The sequence below is a fragment of the Propithecus coquereli genome, unplaced genomic scaffold (genome assembly GCF_000956105.1).
Source record: "Propithecus coquereli isolate 6110/MARCELLA unplaced genomic scaffold, Pcoq_1.0 Scaffold51, whole genome shotgun sequence".
Taxonomy (NCBI): domain Eukaryota; kingdom Metazoa; phylum Chordata; class Mammalia; order Primates; family Indriidae; genus Propithecus; species Propithecus coquereli.
This window is the reverse complement of record NW_012150952.1, coordinates 1,889,571-1,917,348: the sequence shown is the minus strand read 5'-3', so window position 1 is coordinate 1,917,348 and position 27,778 is coordinate 1,889,571. Positions and strand designations below refer to the sequence as shown.

Sequence of the window (27,778 nt, the reverse complement as noted above, 5' to 3'; positions counted from 1 at the left end):
TACTTGGTTCCCAAGGAAGTTAACAGTTGATAATTTGGGTTTGAAAAGGCTTGGTTAGCATTTCTTGGGCTCTGAATATTTTATCTATCTCTTTTGAAAATGAGCTGAGACCCTGCTGCATCCCTCAGACTATCAGAGACGAGACTTACTGGGTGACTCACCAGGAAATTTGGTTTTTAAACAGAAAGAGACAAGCATCACTTGTTACTATTGGGCAGACAGTGGTCCAAACAAGAGATTTTTAAAAATAAATTTTCCAGATACTCAAATAGTGCTTACCATGTATCAGACTCCCATGCACTTTATAGGCATTACTCATTTAACTTGGTCCTTCCAATAATGGCTGCACTGACTGAGCTTGTTTTCTGGTGCAATATATGAAGTCTACTCTAGGGGAGAACTAGTAAGTCTCAACAGGTACACTGGTGTACTTGTTGAACAAAACCCAAAAGAGTTGGGGTTAAAATTAAGAGAGATACCAATGGCAGTCATCTATGCCAGCCAGGTACATCTGTACACACATTTCAGATTTCTTAAAATAAGATTAACCATCAATTTCTATGATGTTAATACTTCCCTCAATTTTATAATAAACTTTCCTTTAAAAAAAAAGCCTACCTTATCTGAGAAGAACTGTCCATTGCTAAGGCCAGCAAAGGTATGGAGTTCTCTCTATATTTGTGGCATGGTGATATTAGCTTTGTAGACAATCAGTTGAACTGGTGCAAAGAAAGAGATATGAAAAGTCAGTGGAGTTGGAGAGGGAAATACAATCTTTGCTTCCTCACTATTCATGGATTTCTTTTGCTTGCATAGGTTTTTGTTGCTATTTTTTTTTACAGGTGAGTTTTCTTTAATAAGTTTTTCCACTTTGCATTTCAAATTCCTTCCTTAAGCATCTAAAAATATTGCAAAATAGTGTCTCTCTCTTTAAATATCAAATTAGCTAGAGAAATTGAGTAACTTCAAGTACTCCAAAAAGCAAAATATTAAAAAATGAATTTGAACTTGGTGATTCCATCCAGTGAACTAATGGGATATAAGAAAACCTCTTGTGTGCCAGACATCATGCTTAGCATTTTGCACAGTTATACCATGTATCTTACAGCCTTGCAAGGTGGTATACACCCACCATTTGAGGGTTGAGAAAGCAGGCTCACAGAGGGTAGAAGCTTGTCCTGGGTCTCACAGTTAATAAAAGGCCTGGGTTTATAAACTAGGAGTTTCAAGCTCCACATTGCACAGCACTATCTCAGAGACATCTAAGGCATGGGTATCTTGGTAGGAAGGTACCAAATTTGCTGCCTGTCAACGATTGTTCGATCTGGAAATACTCAGCAAATAATGGCAGTAGGGCATCCAGCCATGTTCTGCAGGATTAGTTGAAAAAGAAACACCTCCACACACCCGTTGGAAAAATGTGATATAGCTAAGGACATGGACTAATTTAGTTAGCAGGAAGAAGCACTGGAACAGCCTAGGAGGTGGATTAAACCACTGGATGGTTTGGCCACAGAAGCTTGATGCGGCTGCAGCGCTCAAAAGGGCCTACTGGCTGCACAGAGGTCTTTTCGGCCCCGCCTGCATAGACAGAGCTACAGCACGGCTACCCAGTGTTCACCTCCAGATGTGAAGGCAAGTCCTAGTATAAAGGATATACGTAGGCCCACATCACATCCTGACAGTATGTTTCCACAGGAAGGGCTGCATGGGGGTTTTCGTTAATCCAGGTCGGAAATACACCTAGTTCCCCAAGCGAGTATTTTGGGAGGAAATGACACCATAGAAGTCGCCTCTTGGAGGTACCTCTTTCCCTTCAGGTACATCATCCTTCATTACCGATCCCCACAGTGGAACGCATCCGAGGCTCGAGACGCGTCCCTCAGCACCCAGCAGCGCAGCGAGCGCGGGGACCCCAGGTGGCCGGGGACGGTGGTGACGTAGGGACCGCGGGAAGAGGGGGTTGCTCGGCGTGGAGCGGCGCGGGCCTATCAACACGCGCGATGTTCTGGCGAGGGGAGGGCCAGGGTCCTTCAGGTTTCCTCAGGTCCCGGCGCAGCGCCGCCTGCCGAGTTCCGAGCGAGCGCGCGGAGCCCACTGGGGTCTCCCGCGCGCCCCCCCTTTCAGGTCCGCCCCCTTCTCCGACCCAGACGCGGCTCCGACGGCGCTCGGCCTCCTCCTCTTCGGGCTCCTGGGCTCCGACCGCAGGGCGAGTCGCCTGGTTGCGCGCGGTGTCCGCGGGCCGTGCAGGGGCGGCGGGGGCGGTGCCGGCGGGGGCGGCTCACCCCGGACTAGCGGCGGTAATGCAGCTGCCGCCCTTGCGGCCGGGCAGGCAGCTGGCGGCGGCTGGAGTCGGAGCCGGAACGCGCTCGCCGCTGGCTGGGACGCCGCCCTGGCCTGCGCTGGGCTCCCGCGGCGACCGCGGGGCGCCGGGGTCCGGCGCGGCATGAGGAGGAGGCTGCGTGCCGGCGAGCGCCCAGCTCCGCGGCCCCCAGGACCCCCGCGGGCCCCCGCGCGTCGCGCGCGCCGGCTGCGGCCCCGGCGCCCACGCTAGCCCCGCGCAGGCACGAGACGCCGCGGCCCGCAGGAGGCGGCGGCGCGGCCCTGCCGAGCGAACGCGGGCGGGCCGGACCCTGAGCGCTGGGGCTTCTCGTACTGGACGCAGCCGGGCGCCGGCTGCGGGAGCCGCTGGGGAGCCGGGCGTGCTGCAGTTCGCTGCCCCTCTCCGCAAGGGCGCCGCGGCGTGCAGCCTGCGCCTCTCCCCACCTGCAGCCCGCCCCTCCTCCCGTCGCTGCCTGGGGCAGAGAACGCGCGTCCTCGCCCTTCTTCGGCCGCCTCAGGTCCTCGGGTCCCCCGGCCCCCCTCCCCTTGTCCCCTCTCCTCCCTCCACCCCTTCCCCCTCGTGCTCCCGCGCCTCCCCTTCCCCGACTCTCCGGCCTCCCATTCATTCCGTCCGCTCCCTCCCATTTCCTCTTTCCCGCTCGGGCCCTCTCTCCAGAGCCTCCCCGCGTGGACCCTGCTGCAGTCTCGGGGTTCTTAGCACATTCATGGAAGTTTAAGGCCTGGACAGTGGCCCCGAGTCCGGCCTGAGAGCGCAGCCCGAGCTGCTGGCCGGGAAGAGGAAGATGTCTGTGCTCAGGCGGGTGATGCGGATCTCCAATCGCTCCCTCCTCGCCTTCATCTTCTTCTTCTCCCTTTCCTCGTCTTGTCTCTACTTCATCTATGTGGCTCCGGGCATCGGTAAGCACCGAGACACACCCTCACTTCCCCTGGTCACACCGAAGGAAACGCAGGATGTTAAGGATGTTACTTCTGGGATTTGGAAGCTGTTTAAACAGGGGCCCCACAGAAAGCATTTTATTTGAAATGTTATTTCAGACGTGTCAAATTAACTGCTTCAGGGCATGGCTTTGGTATGTGAATTTTGTTAATGCACGTTTGAATAACTGAAAAAAATTGCCTTAAATGCGTTGAATAGCAAAATTAGGTGTGATGGCCCGGGATGCCCTGGTCACTTTCTTGAGTATTCATGACAGCTTTAGCCATTTAATATCAAGTCTTTAAGCTTAAGCTCAGTGCTCAATTGTAGATTTATTCACTCTCAGATGTGCGAATTGGTTGTAAAAAAAATGGAGAAACCAACAGCAGGGAATGTGATTTGAGTTCAAGAATGTACGTATCTTAGTGTTCTAGGTCGCTTTTTTAGAATGGGGTCAATTAACATTTGTGCCATACTTCAGGAATTTTTAGGCGATGAGTTGTCTTGTAAAAACAATGCTCCATTATTTTAATCTGCTTGGGTCTGCTACCTGTTAGGATGACTTCTGAGGTAAAATAGTGATTAAAATAACAATTATGCAAGGCAATTTGTAGTTTAAAATTTTTACTTTCTATTTTTTGACCTTTGGTCCAAAATCCACTTTTGTATAATCTCCTTGAATTAGCTTCTTTATTAACTATCCTGATTCCTCATCCCCCTTCTGTTGAAAAGGAGCTGGTGGGGCATTATTGTAATGAATGAAAAATAGGAACTTCATGTGGATATTAAAATACATCATATTTCCAAAACTTTTTGGAGTTTTTCCTCGTTATTATATATTTAATGTTAAATTACCTAGTGACAGTGTGCATCTCCTGTCATTTCTCGTTAGTCACTAGTAGTCTTTTGAGCCCATGGTGTTTCTCCCCAGAGTTAGCTAAAAATGTAATGCCTCCTACAGAGTGAAAGCACCTGCAGAATTCTGAGATGGAATTATTATCCAGGTATTACCTTGGGTGTAATGGATTATTGTAATGAATTGCAGGTGGGAAGGAAGAGCAAACCTGATCTAGACTGCTTCATTTCTTAAAACAGAATTACTACGAGACTTTTTCTACATTAAATTTTTGGATTCAAGGAAGATGTATAAGCTCAGATGATACTTGAAAGGACATGAATTGTTGGAACCTTGATGTATCCCCAAATAGAAGTTTTAGGGTAAAGTTTGAAGAATGTTGTAACATTATTGCAGTTTTTTCTTTAGACCAAAAACAGAATAGCAACAACAACAACAAAAAAACCCAAACAAAACCACCTTTTAAAGCCTGTAGTACTAATGACATTGGTAGCTTAGTGGATTTGATATTATCCAAGATATTCAGCAAAGGCTTTTCTTAAAAGTTTTTGCCATTGTGGAAGTCTTATAAATTGACTCTTCATTCTACCGCAGTTTTTACTTTCTCATGTAACTTTTTAAAAGTTGTACATCTTTGGGGGATGTTATTTTGCTAGACATTTAACTTTGAAAGATTTTGGAGAAAAAGTTTTTTGCGCTTAAATAAAAATTTTCCTACTTTCTTAGTATTTTGAGTAACATGTTATTAATAGTTATGTTAGTCAAAAAGTTAACCAAATGAAATCAGAATTCCAGCTTTTACTTGACAGTCATCTTCTAAAAAATTTTTTTGGTAAGGGCATTAATATATTATAGATTCTTAAAATTTAATTGATATGAAATACTGATAACATTTTTCTTATTTGAATGCTTAATGTTTACCATAGAACAATCACTGATATGTCATAAAAATTTTGACAGATGTCTGTCTTGTAGGCAATTAGATTGACCTGGTTTAAACTACTTTGCTTTTCTGGGTCTTAGAATTTATAATTTTACAAAGTCATTAAAACCAGTAAGAAAAGTGAAACCAAAACTTATAAAATGCTATGAATTTATTAAGCAGAATCTATTTCCAAAACCATGTACCATTTAGCAATAAAAAAAAGTTTCCTTATTTATCTTTTGTATCTTTAAACATTGGGAAGCAATTTTCTAGAATTCCAATTTTTGCTTGAAAGCCTGAATTTTATCATTGGCAACCAATACTGTCAGTTTTTCTTGAGGTGTCAGGCTCACTTTGTTATTTTTGAGAAAATATAGGTCAGATATATAAGTTTAAATACCATAGTTTTTCAGTTGTTCTCTCAAGTAAAAATGATGTTCCATGAAATATGTGGCTACTTTATAGTGCAGGAATCAATTGCTCAAGTGCTTTTTCTGGAGATAACCATGGTACTTTGTTATGCAGAAGAAAGAAATGCTTTTTTTTTTGGTCCATTGAGGCATTTTATTTGTAAGTATGTATTGTATCCCTAGAAAAAGAATCCCAGGATTTTCCTTCCTGCATGTTTTCTTCTTGCTTCTTTGTGGTCCATGATGCCAGCTGAAGTTGTCAGTACAATGAAACCAAACTGGCGGGGTGGGAGCAGATTATTCTGCCATTTTTCTGGATCTTTTGAGTTGCTCATCAAATCTGGGGCTGATCACTCCACACTTGTTTAACCTGCCTGTGAGGTTCACAACAATTTTCCCAGCTCTGTGATCATCAATGATTTCAAATTCTCCAGTGTAACCATGCTTCATCATCGCATTCAGAAACTGGACGATCACTTTGGAGCACTGCCTTGTAAGAACCTGGCGTTTGCCTCTCCTTTCGGCATTGTTGATGCTCTTAAGAGCATTTGCCAGGACATTCATGCACACCATTATGGCAGCACAGAAAGATGGCAGAAAGAGGCAGAAGAGAAGAAATGCTTTATGCATACTTCCCATTTCATCATAGATTTCTTATTTATGAGATATATCCAAAACGAATTAGATTCTTCTAACTAGTTTTCATCAGATGTACATAGCAACTTCTTGGAATAATTCATATTTTAGCCTAAATTACATCTTGGGACAAAATGTTTTTATAGCTAAAATATATGTTGTGTAAGAGTACTCTTTATTTGTGCTAAATAAATGTTTCAAATCTCCTCTGTTAAGAAGCTCTTATTCATCCTATCACATCAACCTGTTTGGTAGACTTCAATGATATTTTCCTACCTTTTCTGTCCAGAGATGTTTGTCATGGCTTTCCTCCTGGCAGGCTCTATCATTTTAGTCATTTTTCTTTGCAGTCCTTCACCTGTGTCCCTCCCTCCCACCCTACTCAGTAAATATACACAGTTGTAGACAGTATAACCGATATAGTTTCCAATGTTTTCTGATGTTGCTCAGCATTATCTGGGCCAGTGGTTCCCGACCTTTTTGGCACCACGGTTTCATGGAAGACAGTTTTTCCGTGGACAGAGTCGGGGGGTGGTTTCGGACAAATTCTCATAAGGAGAGTGCAACCTAGATCCCTTGCATGCACAGTTAACAGTAGGATTCGGGCTCTTATGAGAATTTAATGCAGCCACTGATCTGACAGGGTGGAGCTCAGGTGCTGATGTGAGCAATGGGGAACAGCTGTAAATACAGATGAAGCTTTGCTCATCCACCCACAGCCTACCTCTTGCTGTGTGGCCAGGTTCCTAACAGGGCATGGACCAGACTGGTCCTTGGCCTAGAGGTTGGGGACTACAGACCTGGGCTACTTGGGTCTTTCTTAATCTACAATGAGTTCCATAGAACTCAAAGTTCATTATTTTAAGAATGACTTGAAATGTTGTCCTTGAAATTTCTCATTCATGCAGGAAACACAGGGCTAGTCTTTACATTATGAACTTCAGTACCTCACCACACCGTAGGAAGTCCATGGACAGATTGCCCTAGCCCACCCAGCAAAGGCAGCAGCCATGAATTGTTTCTCATTCTGTGTCTGCCTTTGTGCATGATTGCAAAAAGATGAGTGCAGTTTCCCTCCAAAGGTTTTGACCTGGCTGGATTTGAGAATGGACTTCCATCGAATAGGAAACTGTTTTCAATACAACTTCCAACACAACATAATCATTTTCCTGCTGTCCTATCAAAGACGATGAGCTGATTGACTTACAGGTTCATTCAACAAATACTAATGTTGCACCCGAGAGAGGCTAGCCAATGAGGTATGGAAGATAGATGACTAAGACTCAGTTCCTTCCCTCATAGTGTGATGGGGTGAGGCCCCATAAAAGAGCTGTAGCAGATCCTTGGAAGGCATGGCGGGGCGGGGGGGGAAGTGGCAGGGAGATTGAGGGCTGGTTAAGGATTTCCAGAGGAGACAGTGGTTGGAATGGGCCACTGAAGATGGATAGGATTTAGCAGGACTGAGCAAAGGAATCCTAGTCAGAGCAAACTACATGAACAAAGGTTCCAGAAAATGGGAGTAGTTTCATCTGGCTACTATTTAGGGCATGGGGTAGCAGATAGGCCAGATAGTAAAAGGGCTCCCACGCTCTGCTTGCCTAGCCCTGGTGTTCAGGAGCTTGAGGGCTCTACAATTGCTGACAGAGAAAAACTGGTCTTGACTCACACAGCTTCATCAAAACTCTTTATTACGAAAGAAATTGATGTGCCTGTAATCAGTGGGGTAGTATGATTGGGGGGTGGGATTGCGTAACTTCCCTGGGAGTGGGGACTTCACTGTCCAGTTGACTCACCAGAAGCCCTGACTCTTCCTAGACACACTGACAGGCTGTTTTGTCCTTTGGGTAGAGGTGGAATCTGATCAGATCACTTTGATTTGATTCCTAGGGACCCTTTGAGGAATTACCTGGCCAAGTGCTTTGTTATTTGGGATTATTTCTTGGGAATGGTGGAGTTGGTGATGATGGGTGGTCCTGGTGTGGGTATATGTGCAAGCATGTGTGTTGTGGGAGAGGTGGCTTACTTAGGTCCTTTGCTCCAAGTCCCCCTAACATTGTGGCTGGGTTTCTCCCTTGGCTGGCACAGAAGGTAGCTAGTTGCCCTGCAGCTTTCTTATTATAGCCCTTTGGCCTCCTGGCCGTGTGGCTGGGTGAGCCTGGCTGTGTTCCTTTTAGCTGTTGTGTTTCAAAGGTCTTTTTGTTTTTTTCTTCACCAATTCTCATCTACATGGCCCCTTTCAGGAGTTGTTCTCATTTGGGCCATGATATTGGGCATCTCTTCCCTCTGGGTGTCCCTTACTGGCCACATGTCCCATGCTATTTTTGTTCTGTGAGTAGTAGTTGGAAGTTTTGAAAAGGGGAATGATGAGGTCCTTTGTTTTAGAGTGATCCTTCTAGCATGAAGGATGGTATGGGAGCAGAGCAAGTGGCAGAAACACCGGGTAAGAATTTACTGCGGTAGCTCAGACAATGGATTAGAACTGGATCAAGGTTGGTGGTTTGCATTAGGGCAGAGTTGAGCAGATGTGAACAGTGGTTTTGAAGCAAAGAGAGAAGCTTTAAGATGATGCTTGGATTCTAGCTTGGACAACCGGGTAACTATTAATAGGGAATATAGAAAGATACATGTATTGAGGGGGCTGTTTTGGTTTTAGAAAAGTTGAGTTGGGATGCCTGTGGGATATCCAGGAAGAATATGTCAGTAGGTAGACAGGTAGAAATAGGGCTTGGAGCCCAGGGGAGAGGCTTGGGTGTGTTCAGCATGTAGGTGAATGGGGTATTTATCTATTTCTCCCCCAGTATACCTGCAAGAACTGCTGAAAAGAGCCATGTAGATCAGAGCACTTGGTGAGGAGAAAACCAAAAAGACCTTTGAAACACAAAGCAGACTATATCAGCTCCAAAAGAACACAGCCGGGCTTACCCGGCCAGGACCAGAAGACCAAAGGACCATAAATAAATTCACTCCTGCAAGTGGAAATGACTTAGTTACTTTTAAACATGGAATCGTAGGGGTTAAATCAGGATATGAAGGAGGACCAGGTATCCTATGAAGTTCTGCTACCCTTTTCCCTCCCTAGTCTTTGTTAGACAGGAGCCAGTCAGTCTAGTACACACTCGAGGGGGTGAGTCGGCCCTCTTAGAGACTGCCTGCCACAGTCAGATTGCCATTCTTGAGTAGCATATGTAACTCGGCTATATAGTTTCATCGTAAATTAATTTAAAGCCTTGTGGGAAATTAGGTAATTTTGAAGGGAAATTTGATTCATTGAAATCTGGCAATGCCAAATGCCATTGTCCACTTCAGTCTTTTATGAATAAATTTGGGGTCTATTAAACAATGTGGCAGAATGAGGTACTGACATGTTTATTCTGCCATAATGTTTATCATTGCTGCCTTTTAATGTTTGTTAAAGATAAAAATAGTCATGTCTTTGGTTACTTTTTTTTTAAAATTTTTTAATTTTTTTTTTTTAATTTTTTTTATTTTTATTTTTTGAGACAGAGTCTCACTCTCTTGCCTGGGCTCGAGTGCCGTGGCATCAGCCTAGCTCACAGCAACCTCAAACTCCTGGGCTCAAGCCATCCTCCTGCCTCAGCCTTCCAAGTAGCTGGGACTACAGGCATGTGCCACCATGCCCGGCTAATTTTTTCTATTTTTAGTTGTTTGGCCAATTTCTTTCTAATTTTAGTAGAGACGGGGTCTCGCTCTTGCTCAGGCTGGTCTGGAACTCCTGAGCTGAAACAATCCGCCGGCCTCGGCCTCCCAGAGTGCTAGAATTACAGGCGTGAGCCACTGCGCCCTGCCTTTGGTTACTTTTAAAAGAGAAACTTCTAGGTTTGTAGTCTCTCTCTGTATATAATAGATATTCCAAACGCTATCTGGAATTTGGTTGGGAACAGAATGCATTTCCCTCGTGAGGCAGTGTTATTTACGGTGGTTAGTTTCCTAACCCATCCTAGGAAAAGCCTGTTTATCTCAGAATGAACTAAAGGCTGCTCAGGGCACTTGTGCTTCTAGGCCTCATGCTCTGGTGATTCCAGCTATGGCTGCTTCTGACCCCACCAGAACCCCTGTGTTTGCTTCTCTGTCCAAGGGACTAAGGGCACGGGAACCTTGGACACAGAGGCATCAGTGTTTCTGGAGCCAAAGCTATGGGCAAAGAAGCCTCTGGAGGAAGATCACAAAGGTAGCCCACTGCTTTGCCCACAGTTGGAGCTCCACAGGGTCCTCCCTGCCACACTCCTGAGCCCCCTGCCAGCAGGGTAGCCTTGTTTGTGAAGAAAGAGAAGAAAGGACTGGCTCTGGAAGATTGTCACTTGCCCACAGTCTCACGCATTGTTGTTGGAAGAGCTGAAATATATAGAGCTTAGGATACCTGACTCTTCTTCATGCCTGAGTTGAAGGAACTGATCATTTTTGCCCTGGAAGATTTGGAGGAAATAGTGAGCTCTTTATTCCAAAATTTGAAGGAATACAATATAGAAAGAAGAGAGATGAAACTTTTTTTGGATTGCCTCAGCAGTAAGGGTCATTACAATGAGGTAGATTTTAGGCTTGTTGTAAAGAAAACACACACACATACCTACCCACCCCAACCTTCTAAATGACTGGCAATCAGTGAAATAAGTGGCCTTATAAGTGTTTTTCTCCCCCCATACACATTTTCAAGCAAGGGTAGATGACCACCTGTTAAGGCTGGAGAGGGTGCTTTGCTTGGGAAACTGGACAGACCTCTAATATTCCCTTAAACTCCTGTTGTGCTGCTCTGTGTTTACAGTGTGCACTTACACTCTGCAGCACCCCGGCTCACCCTGCACAGGGTCAGACCTCTCCTCTTCCTGCCCCCCCTCCACCCACACTGCCTTTTGTGACTACTTTTTCCTTTCAAGCCTGCCTTTAATGTTTGTCTGAAGTAGAAATGTGGAGGTGGGAGGGGAGGCTGAGGTGAGAAGAGTGGGAGCAGTGATTTTTCTAGAGCTTGGGTTTCCTTGGTTGTGTTTGGAGTTCCTCAGGCTTTGTGTGCTTGCAGTATTCTCCTGCTCGTCCATTTGCTGTGCTGCCCTGGACCACTCTGGCTTTTGTCACCACTGCCTGAGCCTACGGTTTGCCAGTTTCAGCAGAGCACCTGTGCCCACCTCTTTCGATTCCTCTTTTCTGTTTTTCCCCCTTGTCACTCTGAATCTGTTTTTTTTAAATTTCTGGAGGACACAGTGATTAATATTTAAAAGACCTTTTCTTTCTGTTTCTGCCTTTTGTCAGGATAATAACAAAGAATAATTAATATACAAGTAATAGTGTGATTCGAGTTGAAAATCAGTTCAACTGAGGGCTGACAGTAAGGTTTCTGAGGATACATATAATGCCTTTAAAATGCCTTTGGAAAATTAAGCATTTACTCCAATTTTAACTCAATATTTTTACCTCATGTCATGGGCCCACTGGAGAATTTCAGGGAGCACCCTGATTTTATTTTCTTTACCATATACATCCTATGTTGGGCCGGTTTGATTTGTTACGTTTCATGGTCGGACTGCCTGTGGACATATTTGTTTTTGGTCCTAGCAGAATTTGGCAGAATTTGGTTTAAGCTGCAGCAAGTGCTCCTCAGTTGAAATAGAAGAGTTTCTTAAAGGATATTTATGTCACTAGTTATATTGTTGGCTGTCAGGCACAGCCAAATGTTTAGGAAAATATACTTAGTAATTTTAAATCTTAAATTTGTAATAAATACGGCTTTTTGTTTGCATCCTTGTTTTCATAGTTAATTATTAATACCTGAGTTTCTGAAAGTCTTTGGCTCCACTAAATCATTGTATTATATGCTCATTAAGGATGAAACACAGATTATCCTATGTCTGAATCAATTGTGGATGCATTACAAAGCTATGTAAAATATGGTATTTAATATAAGTTAAACTAATAGGGAAGGAAGATTCTGCTATTTTGCTTGTTACAAATGTTATTAATTATGTTCAGAGAATTACTGTAAGCAATGGTTTCCAAATACGAATGTGCTTAAGCCTTAGTAAGGTGGTCTGATTTAATAAGCTTATTTCACAGGTCTTATCACCTGAGGTTTTGATTCTGATTCATTTTTGACACGTACCCAGGTCATTCTGCAGCCTTGGAATTATGTTTCAGACAAACACCCCAAATGGTGGGGGAAAAAATTAAGTGATAGATAGGTTTGCTGTTCTCAATTGATCATATTAAATCATTTGAATTTTCGTAGCACATATCTTACTTTTTGAAAACCAGATTAACTTGTTTATAACACCATGTTTTACTGGAGATAGATAGAGGTAGCTATCATGGTGATGAATTTTTTCCTTCAGAAGAGAAATGGACAGATACATTGTTCCTTTATGAGTCTGTAGTGACTAGGTGATTGGGTCTTAGGTTGACCCAAAATTTGTTATTTAGCAATTTTAATTATTAGAAAGATACATTATAATTTACTTAACGAGATCAATAAAAGTTATTAAAGTATATAGCATTATAGATTACCTAATGGAACTAGTTTCAAAACATTTCCTAGCATTTGGCTAGGAAAGTGTTTTTATAGTATTTTTACAGTAGTGTATTTAAATAGCTATACCAAGTTTGTTACTATAACATGACATCTTAATTGAAATATTATGGCCTGTTTTGTTTTTATATATTTGAGGCTAATAAGATTTTCTGAAATCACGTTACATATATTGCCTTCCTGATAATTAGGTTACTCACTCAGAAATTATGACTTCTAATTATAGTATAATTTTCAGTTTGACTCCTACGAAGAGAAATTGGACTTTATTTTCATTTGAATCAAGAGACCGAAGGTAGACAATTAAAAGATGTCTTGTTTACTGATTTGAAAGTATGTTCTGGCTTTGAAAATTTTTGAAACTTATTTCCCATCCAGTTTCTGCTTTTCTGCTTCTTGTTTTAGAGTCATTTTCTCTTGATGAATAAGTAAGTTGGAATTCTGAAAGGTATTTTAATTGTGAAAACACAAGGAAATTAGAGATGATGATTAAGCTTATAGTACAAAGAGTTCACACTTAATTTTTCTCTGTTTAATAGAATTCTTAAGTGGATAGAAATTTATTTCATGTTCACCTTATGTACTCTGACATCACTAATTTTCAAAAATTTCATGTTTCTTGAGCATGCTCATTTGGAGTTTATTCTTTTTGTCCGTAATGTCATTAAGTGAGTTTCCTGATTAGATTTTTAAAATCTGTTTAATTGCCTGTTCTTCCTTCCCCGATTCCCTCATCTCCTTTCCCCAATGTTGTTCATAACTCTCTTAGGGCTCCTGTCATGCTTTAAAGAAGCCACGTAGTTATTTCAAGTGAATAATAGTGAATTAACGAATGATAGGGCTGACGGTTATCTTTTGTTAGTGTTTTCAGATCACTAGGTTCTGAGTCTACTTTTTGAATTATTGTCTATGTTTAAACCAGGCCGAACTACTTATCTGAATGTTGCAAAAGTCCTTCTGATGTTTTAGGTAGTTTGTGCCTCTTAGAATCTTGGTTCTTTACAGAGGAACCCAAATGTCCCCTTAGTTCCTGGCACCGTTTGATAAATGGTAGGCACTCAATAAACACAGGTAGATAAACACATCTTCATCCTGTACTTCTTTAATAAGATCATTGGAAAAGTCAATTTTTATTTAAAAATATTTAACTTTGATCAGTATTCAGACACAGATAATCTCCAAAAATGACTGTTAAATTGCAGAGTGAAGTGGTAAAGACACCTGTTTTTAAAGAATTTCTTAACTTTTAGTGTATACATCTGCAACGTTTGAGCTTTTGGCTAAGATCTGAAATAGATCTGTATTGTATATGATCATTATATTTATTATTGTTTGATAAAATGGGACTCCAAACAGAATTCTTTCATTCCCTGTATTCATTAGTCGACCCATAACTTACTTGAAAGGTAGAAAGGAGGAAATTATAGGTTGGTAATTATTTGCACTGCAGATTTTCTTGAGCCCATGCCTGGCTTTGAATTACTATCATCCTGGTAAGATATCTGTTGAAATAGTACTTTGACATAAAAGAATTGTTAGTTTAACAGCCTGGCACAGCCTCAAAATTTGTCATTTTTTAATTTTTAATGCAAGTAATACTTTGGTCCTATAATATGAATAATATTTCATGTATAGTCTATCCTAATCCTGGGGGTTATACCATTAATATTGGAGATAATATTAATTTTTCCTTCACCAACATGGATGAGTAATTTCTGGAGATATATTGAACAAAGGGCTGGATGTGGAAAGAAGACAATTTTTAGCATCTGAAACAGATATTTAGAAGATTATTGTGAATTCTTAGAAATTAAGAGATACCCGATTCACATATGTGTAGCTAATATCAGGGGCATATGTGGCAGTATTTTGCTTTTTTCCATATTGTTTGTTTCATTATATGTTCTATAGATACTATGGGAAATTATTTTCTCGTCTGTAACTTCTAAGTGTCCCTTGTGGCTTCCTCCTCCTCCTTGAATTAATGGAAACCTGGCTTTTTCTCATTTTGTCACTTCCCTCATAACTTTTACATTGAAGATTCTCTTTTTCCTTGTGTCTCCCTCTCCTCTACAGCTTTGAACCATTGTTGTTTCTAAATCCCGGTCCCCAGCGTCATTCAGGCCTACGCTGGAATCTTGAGGTTTTAATTCCACTTATATAACTTGCTTCTGTGTTTTCTGATCTTGTGATGGGGAGAGTTTACCTATGATGGGTGGTATATTAGTTTCCTAGGGCTGCCGTAACTCATTGCCACACACTGGCATAAAACAACAGAAATTTATTTTCTCAGAGTTCTGGAGGTCAGAAGTCTGAAATTAAGGTGTTGGCAGGACACTACTTTTGGAGGCTCTACGGGAGAATCCTTCCTTGCCTCTTCCAGCTACGGTGCCTGTTGTCTTCCTTGGCTTGTGGCTACATCACTCCATTCTCTGTCTTCACATTGCCTTCTCTTGTGTGTGTGCATGTTTGTGTGCACATGTGTGTCTGTGCGTTTAAAATCTCCCTCTGCCTTTCTACGAGTACTTGCCGTTGGATTTAGGGCCCGCCTCGGTAATCCAGGATGATCTCCTCATCTCAAGACCCTTAACTTAATTACATCTGCACAGACCCCTTTCCAGATGTCACATTCACGGGTTCTAGGTATTAGGATATGGACATATCTTTTTGGGGGTCTCCATTCAACCAACTGCAGGTGGTTTTAAGAATTAAATGAAATACATTTAATAATTACATATGTATATTTACATATATTTATACTTATGGCCTTTAGCTTAGTGTCTGACCAAAGTAGGTACTCAGTAAATGTTAATTCATCTCCTTCTCTTTAGAAACCTGTGCCCTCCAAGATTCCTTATCCCTGGAAGATTTCAGCAGTTAGTACTGAATTCCTAATGTTCCCGCTCTGCTTTAATCTCTTGCTGACATCCCTGTTGGTGGCCATTGGGACGTCGGTCCCTTGTCTGGGCCATGCCTTGGCTGTCCGCATGGCTGTGGCCTGCTCTCCTGGCAGCTCTCTAGACCACAGCCGCCTTACCCTTCCGCTTTTGGCCGTTCTCACCTTTGTTGATGCTGTGTCTCATTCTCACAGTGACCTCTAATCCTCTCATCCTCCTTTTTGTTTTTTCAAACCGTCCATCCACTTGGACATTTTGAACTTTTTTTCCATTGCTACCAAACTCTACTGAAGTTGGATTGTCGTTCCCTGGGTGTGCTCTGCACCTGTGCACCTCACAGCCTCTGCTTAAACTGTACCATCAGTGGACATGTTCTTTTCCCTCCTTCCTCTGCTTCTTTTAGTGCCTTAAGTTAGTTAACTGTTTCTGCTGGCTTCTTCCACTCAAGCCACAGTCATGTTCATGTCCCTCCTCTTCCAAAAAACCTTCTCTTGACCTTACTAATCACTTAGTTTCCTTTTCTGAAACTTACTGCTTTCACTTTGTCAGTATCCACTCAGTCCTTTACTATTTTCCTTTTGTTTCCGATGCTTTCATGAAACTGCTCTCTTGAAGGCTTACAGTGATCTCCTGCTAGCATTTTTAAGAGGCTAAATGGTGTGAAGGTCAAGAGCTAGCTCCCTGAAGCCAGACTGCTTGGTTTGAATTCCAGCTCCCTTCACTACTTGCTAATAACTATGTGACTTTGGGCAAATTATTTGACTTGATGCCTCCATTTCTTTATCTGTAAAATATGAATAATAATAGTACCTTCCTGATAGCGTTGCTTGTGAGGATTAAATAGGTTGGTATGTGTAAAGTACATCTCAGGATGCCTGGCAAAGAGTGTATGCTATGTGTTTGTTTTTTATTTTTTTTTATTTTTGGAGACAGGGTCTCACTGCCACCCAGGCTGCAGGGCAGTTGCACAATCACAGTTCACTGCAGCCTCAAACTCCTGGGCTAAGCGGTCCTCCCACCACAGCCTCCTGAGTAGCTGAGACTACAGGTACGCGCCACCACGCCTGGCTAATTTTTAAAAATTTTTTTGCAGAGATGGGGTCTTGCTATGTTGCCCAGGCTGGTCACAACCTCCTGGTCTCAAGCGATCCTGCTGCCTTGGCCTTCCAAAGTGCTGGGATTATAGGCATGAGCCACCTGGCCTGGCCAGTTTTGAATAATTTTTTTAAGCTGTTTTTAAGTCCTTCTTAATCTCTGCTGTATTTGACATGGTTGACCTCTCCCTCTTCTTTAGCCTGTTAGCGTCTTCACTGTGTTCAAGCTGAGATTAATTCATCTTGGTGCCTTTTATTTCTGTGCTTCCTATTTGTGGTCTGTATTCATACATCGGATCCTCACCTGCTTATCTCCTTACTAGATAATTTCTTCTCTGGTAATTCACCATGATAGTTCCAGCTTTTACATTTATACAGTTGTCTCCCCAAATTATATTTCTAGCCCCTCTTTTTAGCTCCAGTCCTATAATTTATAACTGCATGCCAGATTGCCTGACCAGCATGATCATCTCCCTCTCAAAATCAGCTCTTCACTTGACTTTCCTATTGTTCAAAGACCTGGATATGGTGGCAGTGTGTCACAGCAGTTAGGAATAGGGATATCAGGACCAGAGGGCTGTTGTGTTGGAGTCCTTCACAGTCCAGGAAGCATTTCTAGATCCCTGCAGACAAGAACGTTCTTCTTGGCCGGGAGCGGTGACTCACGCCTGTAATCCCAGCACTCTGGGAGGCCCAGGCGGGCGGATTGTTCTGAGCTCAGGAGTTCGAGACCAGCCTGAGCAAGAGCGAGACCCCTGTCTCTACTAAAAATAGAAAGAAATTGGCCAAACAACTAAAAATGGAAAAAAAATTAGCCGGGCATGGTGGCGCCTGCCTGTAGTCCCAGCTACTTGGGAGGCTGAGGCAGGAGTATCGCTTGAGCCCAGGAGTTTGAGGTTGCTGTGAGCAAGGCTGACACCATGGCACTCGCCCCAGGCAAGAGAGTGAGACTCTGTCTCAAAAAAAAAAAAAAAAAAGAACGTTCTTCTTGTCTTGACTACTTACAGCATACCCAGTGAACAAAGCTGAGTGTGGAAAGGGGCCAGGAGGTACAGTTTTATAGCAAGTGCATTCCTTAATTTTCTTAAGTGAAGAGTGAGACAAGTTCATAAATCTTTCCTCACAAACCCAGGATAGGTGCCTAGAAGCCTTTATAAAATATTGATTTTTGAAGGTTGTTTTTTTTTTTAGACATTTTTTTCCCCCACCCTGGGAAGCAGAACTGGCAAATAAGTTAGATTTATGTCTTACAATGCAGAGGTAAAAAAAAAAAAAAATGAACGAAATTAGGGAACACATGGCACGGTTTTAATTAAGCAGTGGTAAATTTCCCTGTTTGTTTTCTGAAATGTAGTTTCTTATAAATTGGAATAGAAATTTTAAACAAGGATTTTCTCTAAAGGCTTGCCAGTGAGACATTATGGTTTATGTTAATGATAATTAGCAAGTATTTAGTTGAGTGTGTTAATGTAGTTTTATGATGTTTGGAAATCAAACAATCGGAACCATTCTCTTGCTGGTTTAGCGTGTCTTGCAACACTTTGACACATCACTTTCTTCCTGTTAACAACCAGTCTCCATTTAAACACAGCTTCATTCTCTAATGGGTTTTGATCTTTAGGGATTAAACCCTTGAGGACCATTAACCTAAGGAATGCAACTCAATTAGCTGTAAATGATTTAAAATAAACTAATAGATTTTTTATTTGAAGAGATTAGTGTCTAGCTTTTCCTTTGATTTTTTTCTCTATCCATCTATGGATAAGTATAAATGCATTATTTTGATAAATATTTCCCCTTTGTCACAGGTACTATCAGTAATCATTTTTTTAATAGTTTTGTTATGTATAACTATAGACTACATAATTTTTAAAAATTGTTTCCAGGACACCCAGTAATACACATTATGCTCTTACCTAGTGTCTCCTTGCTTAGGCCCGTGTCGTTTCTAGAAATCTGAGTTTTTTACCCATAGCTTGGTTCTGCGACTCTGTGGCAGGTCTTTTTACAGTTCGGTGTAGAACAAATAATATAAGATATTTATATCATTAATAACAAATGTCATATATAACTTTAGGATTAAATAATCTAAGGTGCTGTAAATCAATTGGTATTAGTAATCTATTTGATGCTCCCACCCCCTGTTATTCCAATTGAACTTTAGATCTTGGTTTAGGTAAAATTGTTAATGTTAGCTTGTCTTTTCTTGAACATTTTCCCACATTTTTGGTTGGCTGTTCTTTTAGTTTTCTTTTTTCTCTTTGTCTGTTTTCTTCATTCTTTTAAGGTCCACTCAAATGGAAAAACATAAAAAAAAAATGTGGTGTTAGTAATCCAGTATAATAAATTCAGGCATAAGCAAGTTAAATCTAATTATAGGACCGCTTTCTAGAAAGCCTGTAGACATGCTCTTAAAAATGATTTCAGTAAAGCTTATATATAACCTGGATTTCTGTTTATCTCTCTTTTATGGATTAAAGGTGAAAGAAAAAGTGTTATTTTACTCTGCTTCTTTACTAGTTTTATTTATGCTCTGCTTGTTTGTACTTTGAACAAGTTTAAATTTACATAAAAATGGGAAAGGAGGTAGTAAACATTACATTCCTCTCATCTCTTGTACCATCTTGAGAAAGTAGAGCAGGACTCAGAAAATGAGCTGGCATTCTTAATTTTTTCATTCAGCATTCATTTTCCGAGAGTGTCATTACTGTGTTCAGAGACAGCTTATCTTAGAATTGGAAGAGTCATTAACTGAGCCTTGCAGTTTCTCAGTTTCACCATGATAATGAGCTTCTGCCTCTCATCTGAATGCAGTTTATGATTTTTTTGGCTTTGCGTTTAGAGAATTTAGAGTAGAAACTGCACTACTGTTGTAGTACTGCCTTGTTAACATGAGGAAACAGATCCAGTGCACTGTCCAAAGTTACACACTACATTAGCAGAATCTGGACCAGGAAAGGATCTTCTGACTTTAGTTCTGTACCTTTGAGGAGACTTGGCATCTCAAAAGTCAGGCATTTTTGTAATCTTTATCAATTTATAGGTTTCTCCCAACGGAAGAAATTAGAAACCTATTTTTGAAGCACTTATCACCAAAAATTAAATTGACCCACTTTTAAAATGCACATTGGTTTTGCTTTCATTTGCCTTTACAATCCTCGTGGGTAGATTTGTGATTGGTGATTGAAAGGGAGTGTAAAAGTTTAAGGAATTAACTGGTAGAAATCACCAAAACATACTGATTCTAGATCACCCCTCCCCCGCAAACACCTTGAGAATTTGCAGGATCCATGGTAAGATCTTTATCCATACTAGATATTATGGTGATTTATGATATGTTAACGATGAGACAGGGAATCCTTGCCTTTGTGAAGTTTTTGGTTAGAGAAATGAATATACAGTTAGAGAAAGTGAATTTTATAACTGTAGGATTAAGTAGTTGTAATAAAATGCCTTTGTGAAATTTCTAAGCATATTTTATGGTAGAAAATCATTTATGGGTAAAGGGGTTCATTATGATGTTTCAGTTTGTTCATTTAGTCTTATTCTATTAGATGGATATTGCCACTTTAATTTTTTCATTTTTATTGTTTCAAAAAATCAGTTTGTTTTTGTAAGTTTTTATAGTGGGAAATAGTTGTTTTTATATTTCTGTTTTCCCTTTGGACATGCTAATTGAGTCAGTTTGTGTTTATTGGGCACTTCACTAATTCTGAATGTTATTAAATAAAAAAGCTTATTTAGTCACAATATTCTCTCTCTGTCTTTTTTTTTTTTTATAGCCAACACGTATCTCTTTATGGTACAAGCTCGAGGTATAATGTTGAGAGAAAATGTGAAAACAATAGGACATATGATCAGGCTGTACACAAATAAAAACAGTACACTCAATGGTACAGGTAAGATTACTTTCTGCTTAGTCTTGCTTTGCTTCTGCTTCTAACCCTTATAGTCACAAAGTAGTAAACCAGATCTTTTAAACCCTAGTTTTGCCTTTAAGTAATTCCCTATTATAGATGAAGATGTCTTCTCCTAAGTGTACTGGTGGGTTATTTTACTGTGCAAATCAGGACTGTCCCTATTTTAGGGTGTATAAAGGTGTGGTCACAAAAGTGATGGGGTTTTGTACGAAGATAATTAATTCTTGCAAATATAAATTAAACAAAATGAACAACTTTTTGAATTCACCTATCGTATTTAAGGGAAATTAACCACAGAGAGAATAATTTATTCATCTTAGCCATACTACCATCTCTCTTTATCTTCATTCTGTTTCCTAAGATGTTTTTCCAGTTAGGTCTAGAAAATACTTGTTTTTAATTATAGAAGATTCTTAGTAGTTTTATGGCCTTTTTGAGGGGCTAAAGGAGAAATTCTATAACATGAGAAATCAGTAGCTGCTTTTCTCTTTGTAAATGTTATCTGGAAGTAGACGGTCTGTTAGAAAACACTTATGATTAAAATCTAGGCCAAACTAATGATTCAGTGATGGTAGAATTGTCGTAAATGGATTTAACTATTGTGGAAGAATGCTAATGCTGCTTTATGGCAGTGTTCCTGCAGTGTCTCCCGAAGTATTATTAGGTGTTATTTTAAAGGGTTCAGTGTGATTGACAGTTGTTGCACTTTCTATATTCTCATTTTAAACAGTTAAAGATTTAATTGGTGTCAACACTTCTTCTTTGTGCCTTCTTTGTGCCAAACCTACACATACTCGCTGCTAATAGGAAGTCTGTATCTCCCACCCTAGGTGTTATTTCTTAAACATATGTTAAGGTGGGTAATAGTTTTAGACCCTTCTAAAAATTCAGGACTGTAACATAGTGATTCTCAATTTAATGTCACATGGGCTTTAACAAAATCCATTTTATCATTTGCCTAATTTGTTTATGATGCCACACATCAAACACTCTTTTCTTTTAATCTTTCAACTTTAAAGGAATTTCTTTTAGAAGAACTATCTCAACATAGTTCATATTTTAATACTACAGTTTTAAAGTCTCATTAACTGGTCTTTTGTGTTAATGAATCTTCTGAATAGTAGGTCAGCTTTAGAAGTTTAAACATTTTAAATGCTTTTGTAGGACTTGCGCTGGTTGAATAAGTTGATTGTGAATATGTTCATTAAAAGTTTGTCGAACTGAAAAAAATGTCTTTAGGTTAGTGTATTTGTGTGAGTACTAAAAATTTGTGCATATCAGATTTCTCCTGAGGTATAAATAAGTTATATGTGTGAATGTTGAGCTTGATTAGGAGAAACCATTACTTGGGCAAGTCAAACTTTCCCTCTAGTACCCTGCAACCAAAAAAAAAAAAAAAAGGAAATCCTTTCTTCCTTTCACCAAGTCATAGTTTCAATAAAATCCAAAGAACCAATGCAAACTTTGATTAGAGTTTGCTTACTTTGCTGGGTATGGTGGCTCATGCCTGTAATCCAAGCACTTTGGGAGGCTGAGGCCAGAGGATCACTAGTTCAAGACCAGCCTGGGCAATGTAGCAAGACCCCGTCTCTACAAAAAATTTAAAACAACTTAGCTGGGTGTGGTGGCATGCACCTGTGGTCCTAGCTAGTTTTGGGAGGCTAAGGCAGGAGGATTGCTTGAGCCCAGGAGTTGGAGGTTGCAGTGAGCTATGATCATGCCACTACTATCCTGCAGACTGGGCAACAGAGTGAGATGAGACCCTGTCTCAAAAAAAAAAAAAAAAAAGTTGGCTTCTATGAACCTTTGAACACTTTTCATGTTGTTTCTTTACTGATATTAATAGTAAAACTGTTCTCAGCAAACAGTCATTTTATCAGTTCGAAATTGGGTTTGGTTATAATAGGGACCTGACAGCAGAGGCTTTTGGTTCTCATGTAAAAGAAGTCTAGAAGTTGGATATCTGCGGGTGTCACAGAGGCTCCTGAAAGTAAGTTACCATGTGCTTGTCTTTCTCTGCTTTGTCATGTAGCTTCACAGTTAACTTGTAATCTAAGATGACTGCTCGGGCTCCAGTCTTTCTGTTTGTACTTGGGTCAGTAGAAAGGAGGAAAGGAACAGGGAAGAACAAATAGGGTGCCCCCTTTCATGGAGCTTTTCCAGAGGTCCCAAAGGGTTTCTTAATACATCTCATTGGCCAGAAATCAATCGCATGGTCACGTGCAGTGGCGCTGGGAAATACCATCTTTGAGCTGGGCTCACTGGAACTGACTGAAACTGGGGTTCTGTTATTTAAGGGAAAAGGGAAAATGGAGTTAGGGTCAGCAACTATGAGGTTCTGCTATGTTCATTTATCCAGCATTTATCGAATTATTATAGTTAGTATATTTAGATATTGGAGATGTGACATTAATAACAACATTCTCCCTTTATAGGAGGATCTCTAGGCTGCTGGGAGAGATGGAAACATAAATAGTTATTCACAATGCAACTGGTTATTTCTGCGCAGACTTATATAGATACAATGTGCCAAAAAGGAGATAATGGCTTATAAGGTGTACAAAGAGCTAGTTGAGCCCTAGGGCAGACTTGATTAATGTGTAGTGGCTTGTTTAAAATTGAACACTAAATGGTAACTAGATCATAATATTTATAAGTACATTTGATTTCAAAAAGGGGTTTTTAACCGTACACCTTTCTGTGGTTAATAGATATATAATATTTTTGTAAAGAAATTATATACTTTCATAATCAAATGAGCCTTTCCATGTAGCCTACAGAGCCAGTCACATTAGGAAAACAAGATGTACTCAGTGCATAATTCCTCAGGAAAATGATAAGGTCATGCAGTGTTAGAGTTGGTGGGTTTGTTAGAAATAACCCTGCACACTTCTTATTATAAAGTGAGGCCCTCAGACACTGCCAGCCTGACATGACGAGTTAGTGGTAAACAGACTAGAACTCTCATCAAGTTTCCACCACCTGTTTTAAGCTGCCGTTTTGTAGGAAAAATAAAGCCATTGAGAGATGTCTTTTGGTCCCATTCTCCTTTTCTTTAAGTGATAAGATCCAGTGAGAGCTTAGTGGAGGATCTGCCCAGAAGTTTTCATTCTGTGTTTCCCTTTTCTTTGGCTGTAGTTTTGTTTTTTTATTTTTTATTTTTAATTTTTTAGAGATGGGGTCTCACTCTGTTGCAAGCTAAAGTGCAGTAGCAGTAGCTCACTGTAACCTTGGACTCTTGGGCTCAAGCAATCCTCCCACCTCAGCCTCCCGAGTAGCTGGGACTACAGGCATGTGCCCCCACACCTGGTTACTTTTTAAATTTTTTGTAGCAATGGGGTTTTGCTATGTTGCCCAGGCTGATCTTGAACTTCTGGCCTCAATCGATCCTCCTACCTTGGCCTTTCAAAGTGCTGGGATCATAGGCGTGAGCCACCGTGCCCAGCCGTGGCTGTGGTTCTGGAAGGGAGGAATGAAGCAGAGGGCTCAAAACTCATTTTGTTCTCATCCATTAATTAGATGAAATAATGTCTACTTTTTATAGTGGTTGTGGTGGATCTCTCAGATGCATCTGTCATACATAACTTTTTAAAACTGTTGCAAAGCAGTGGTCATGCTTGATGGACATTGCTTACCTAACCACTTTTGTAGGACTGAGGATTTTGTGGGTTTATTACGGGATAGTCTCCAAAAGCTTCAGTCATCATTGGCTGTGTTATCACTTATGAAGTGTTTATTTATAGTATGTTCCTACTATGTTGTAGGTACTTTATTAGATGCTAGAAATCAAAGACAATGTGATTTCAATTAAAAGAGATATTCAGCCTAGCAGCTGGGATGGTGGGTAGACTTATGTAAACATAACACACTGGAATGACATAAATACCACTGGACAAAGTACTCCTTCAAGGAGCGTGTAGGCGTTTCTCTAAGTCTGGCAGTGAGTTGAGCTCCTTACGATCATTGATAATGATGTGGCCAAGAATAACACGTGTAGCTCCAAAACTCTGTATTCAAAGGAAGTGAATATATTGATATTGCATGACTTTAAGGTGTGTGTTTTTTTTTTAATTTGGTTCTTTAAAAACTGATAAAAGTGATGAATGTCTTCTTTTGTGATTCAGTCGTTCTAACGCTAAAATAAAAAGTAAAAACAGTTCTCTCTGGTTCTCCTGGTGCCACCAGACTGCCCAGGGGGAGTTATCAATTTGTTATGCAGAAATGTCTAGAGAGCTTAACATTTCTGTAAGTTGGATGTGGGTTTATAGAACCATAGCATATGGCTATAGAGGAGGGGCCAAAGCATTAACAATAAGAATTAATAAATGATGCAGGGTAAGAAAATACTGTTATTTAAAGTTAACACATGACATTGAGAAATTACTTGAGGATTGCATGAGAATGTAAATATTTTTCTGCCTCAGGATCATAGGAAAATGAGTCTTTGGAACACAATAAAGGCAGTTGACCCCCAGGGACAACCTTATTCTTTTAAAAAATTTTTTTTAGTATGTACACCCATAATTTGCTGAAATAAAAAAAAAAAAAAAAAATTTTTTAAAAAAATTCATATCATAGTTGTGCATCTGGGGACAACCTTATTTATCTTCTATTTCCAGTTCCTACAAATGTGTAGTGTATATAGTAGATGCTTAATAAAAATTGATGGAATGAAGAGATTAAGGAAAATCATTGTCTTTATATAGCTAGCCCTCTGTTCTTTCCGGTAATATGTGCAAAGAAAGCTGTAAGATGAACTCTGTGTGTGTAAGAGAGAGCTATCTAACTAACTAGTGAAGAACTTGCTGTTCAGAATTTATTGTATTAACCTTTCATTTATTTTTATTGAAAAGCAAACTGCGTAAATAGCTTTCTTATATTCTTAAGTAGTACTTTTAATTGTAGAAAAGGGTTATAATAAAAAATAGCCTATCTCTTCTCTGAGTCCCAGTCCTCAGAGAAAACAACTTTTAATTGTTAACAGCTTATTCTGTATTTATCTTCATGTTTCTATTCTGCTGTCTCTTGATGTATCAATTGAACTATTCCTGTTATGGAAGAAAGGCATTTAGTACTTTATAGCACACCCCAATTTTACCTACCCTTATTCCCCAGTATAATTACATCATGATTTAAATTCAAATCAGTATTGTTTATGTTGTGAAGAGTACGTAGATAATGGTTGGTTGGTTGGTTGGTTTTCCTGAGTCAAATAGTCATTGTCATAATTGTTTTGTGGATCTTTTTATTTTTATTAATGTTACTCGTTAACTCTTTTTTCCCCTTTTGCTGAGCCTTCTACATATTTATCATTGATTTTTTCCTGAGCTCTTTAAGCACATAAATTGAGGGGTTTTGAAATTTCCATGCCATTGTCTTCTCTCTTCCAGTGTTGCTTTTGAGAAATCCAGTGGCCATTCTGATGGCAGTTACTGTACCTGGACCAGTTTTTTCTTTCTGGAGACTTTTAGGCTCTTTTTGTATTGTGACATTTTATAAAAAGCATCTTGGAGCTTTGTTTTTCTTTTCTTGCGTGGTACAGTTGGGCCTATCATTATGGAAACTCTTATCCTTCAGTTCTATAAAATATTCCTCTATTATTTCTTTGATCATTTGTCTTCCTGTATTTTCCTTTCTTTCTTTCTGGAACTCCTATTGTTTGGATTTTGTGACTCCTGAAAGAACCCTCTAATTTTATTATCTTTTCTCTTCTGTTTTCTAGTTCTTTTTCTTTTCTTTCTACCTTCTGGGAGATTGCTTTGACTTTATTATAATCTTTTGCTTTCTTAAATTTTGACAAACTTATTTTTATAATTTTTAAAAGTTCTTTTTGTGTTTGATTTTTTTTCTTTTCTTACTGTATCCCTAAAATCAGAATGCTTTATTTTCCTTTTAAATGAAAAAAACCAGTATGTTATGTTATTATTAAGCAGCAAAATCTATTTGTTTATTGAAGATAAATAAGCAACTCCAAGGTGTAAATCAATGAATTTGACCAAAAGCTATCACAAAACTCGTAACAATAGTAATCTTAACCATTTCTGGTGGGAGTGACAGAAACCTAATTTATGCTTGGAACACTCACTCCTGTCAGTAGCAAAGTAGGAGTCCCCATAAAATGAGAAACCTTTCATTTAAAATATAACTTGGAAAAAAATTAATTTAAAAAATTGCATCCCTTGCCGTACATGTAAAAAAATTAAAATATAACTTGAAATTTGGTATATATCTAGACATATTTTTTAAAAGTAACTTGAAAAAAGAATCAGAACTTTATAGGGCTTCCTTACACTTGACTTTTTTTTTTTTTTTTTAGACTAGTCAAGTGCAGTAGTGAGAAGCAGGGAAAAATAGTAGAATAAGGAGTTCAATCTGTAGCTGGCTATGAACAATCAACTGAGATAACTCACTACCTTTGGACGAGCCTACACTTTTGTTTAGTATCCTTAAATCTTCCAGATACGTATGGGTGAGACAAGAGCCTGGGTTACTAGAGGACTTTCTGTGGTCTTCGTCTGTTGCTGGGCATACAAAACAATTAGTGTCCACTGAATCCCCTCCCATGCCCTGTGCGTGAAGAATATTCCTTGTCAGATGCTTTCCAGGGCTCGTCCAGAGATAGACACTGGGGAGGGTTCTCTCACTGGGGCTTTCCCACTTCCTGGTGGAATAGGCCTTAGCAGTTGTACCATCATCAGTCTGTATTTATCATGTTGGGGTTTTCTGGCAATACAATTACCTCAACGCCTTACTGATGCCCTGTAAAATTCACAACTGATGTTTCCATGCAGTCCTTTGGAATTGGACCTTGTCATGTCACTTCTATCTCTTCCTTGATACCAGCCAGGCCTGGAGTCCCCCCTACACCCACCCCAAGCAACCTCTACTCAGCAGCCTCGGCAGGGCCCTCTTCCATTAGCTGGGCTTGGAGGTGGGGTGCGTAGCTCTGCTCTGAAGGACTGTCCTGGCTCCCTGGCTGCATCCCCATCAACTCCATTTTGATAATGAATGAATATTGACGTTAGGTAAAGGTGTGCAGGTGAGGTGCTTAGTTTTTTTTGGCTCTTCTCACACACCTCATATCCAATTTGCAGGATTGTACCATTTTTCCATGTGTCAGAGGGTTTAGCTTTTATAGTCTCTCTCATTGGAGCAGATTACTGAAGATAGAAAGGACATCTTCACATTTTCCTGAAATGTCTGCTAAAGTTTCATTTTCTATGATACATGGTTTGTGATTCAGGAGACA

The 27,778-nt window shown here is 40.1% G+C and overlaps 1 protein-coding gene and 1 pseudogene across 1 annotated transcript in view; one reads left to right on the top strand and one right to left on the bottom strand.

The window, feature by feature from the left end:
- The first annotated feature begins 3,125 nt into the window (after positions 1-3,125).
- B4GALT6 (UDP-Gal:betaGlcNAc beta 1,4- galactosyltransferase, polypeptide 6) overlaps positions 3,126-27,778 on the top strand; it is a 54,687-nt gene continuing 30,034 nt past the window's right edge. The window contains exons 1-2 of the mRNA XM_012656569.1: positions 3,126-3,240; positions 20,392-20,508. Of these exons, the coding sequence (XP_012512023.1) occupies positions 3,126-3,240; positions 20,392-20,508 (232 nt within the window). The remainder of the gene's footprint in view (positions 3,241-20,391; positions 20,509-27,778) is intronic.
- LOC105820169 lies at positions 5,630-6,026 on the bottom strand (annotated as a pseudogene).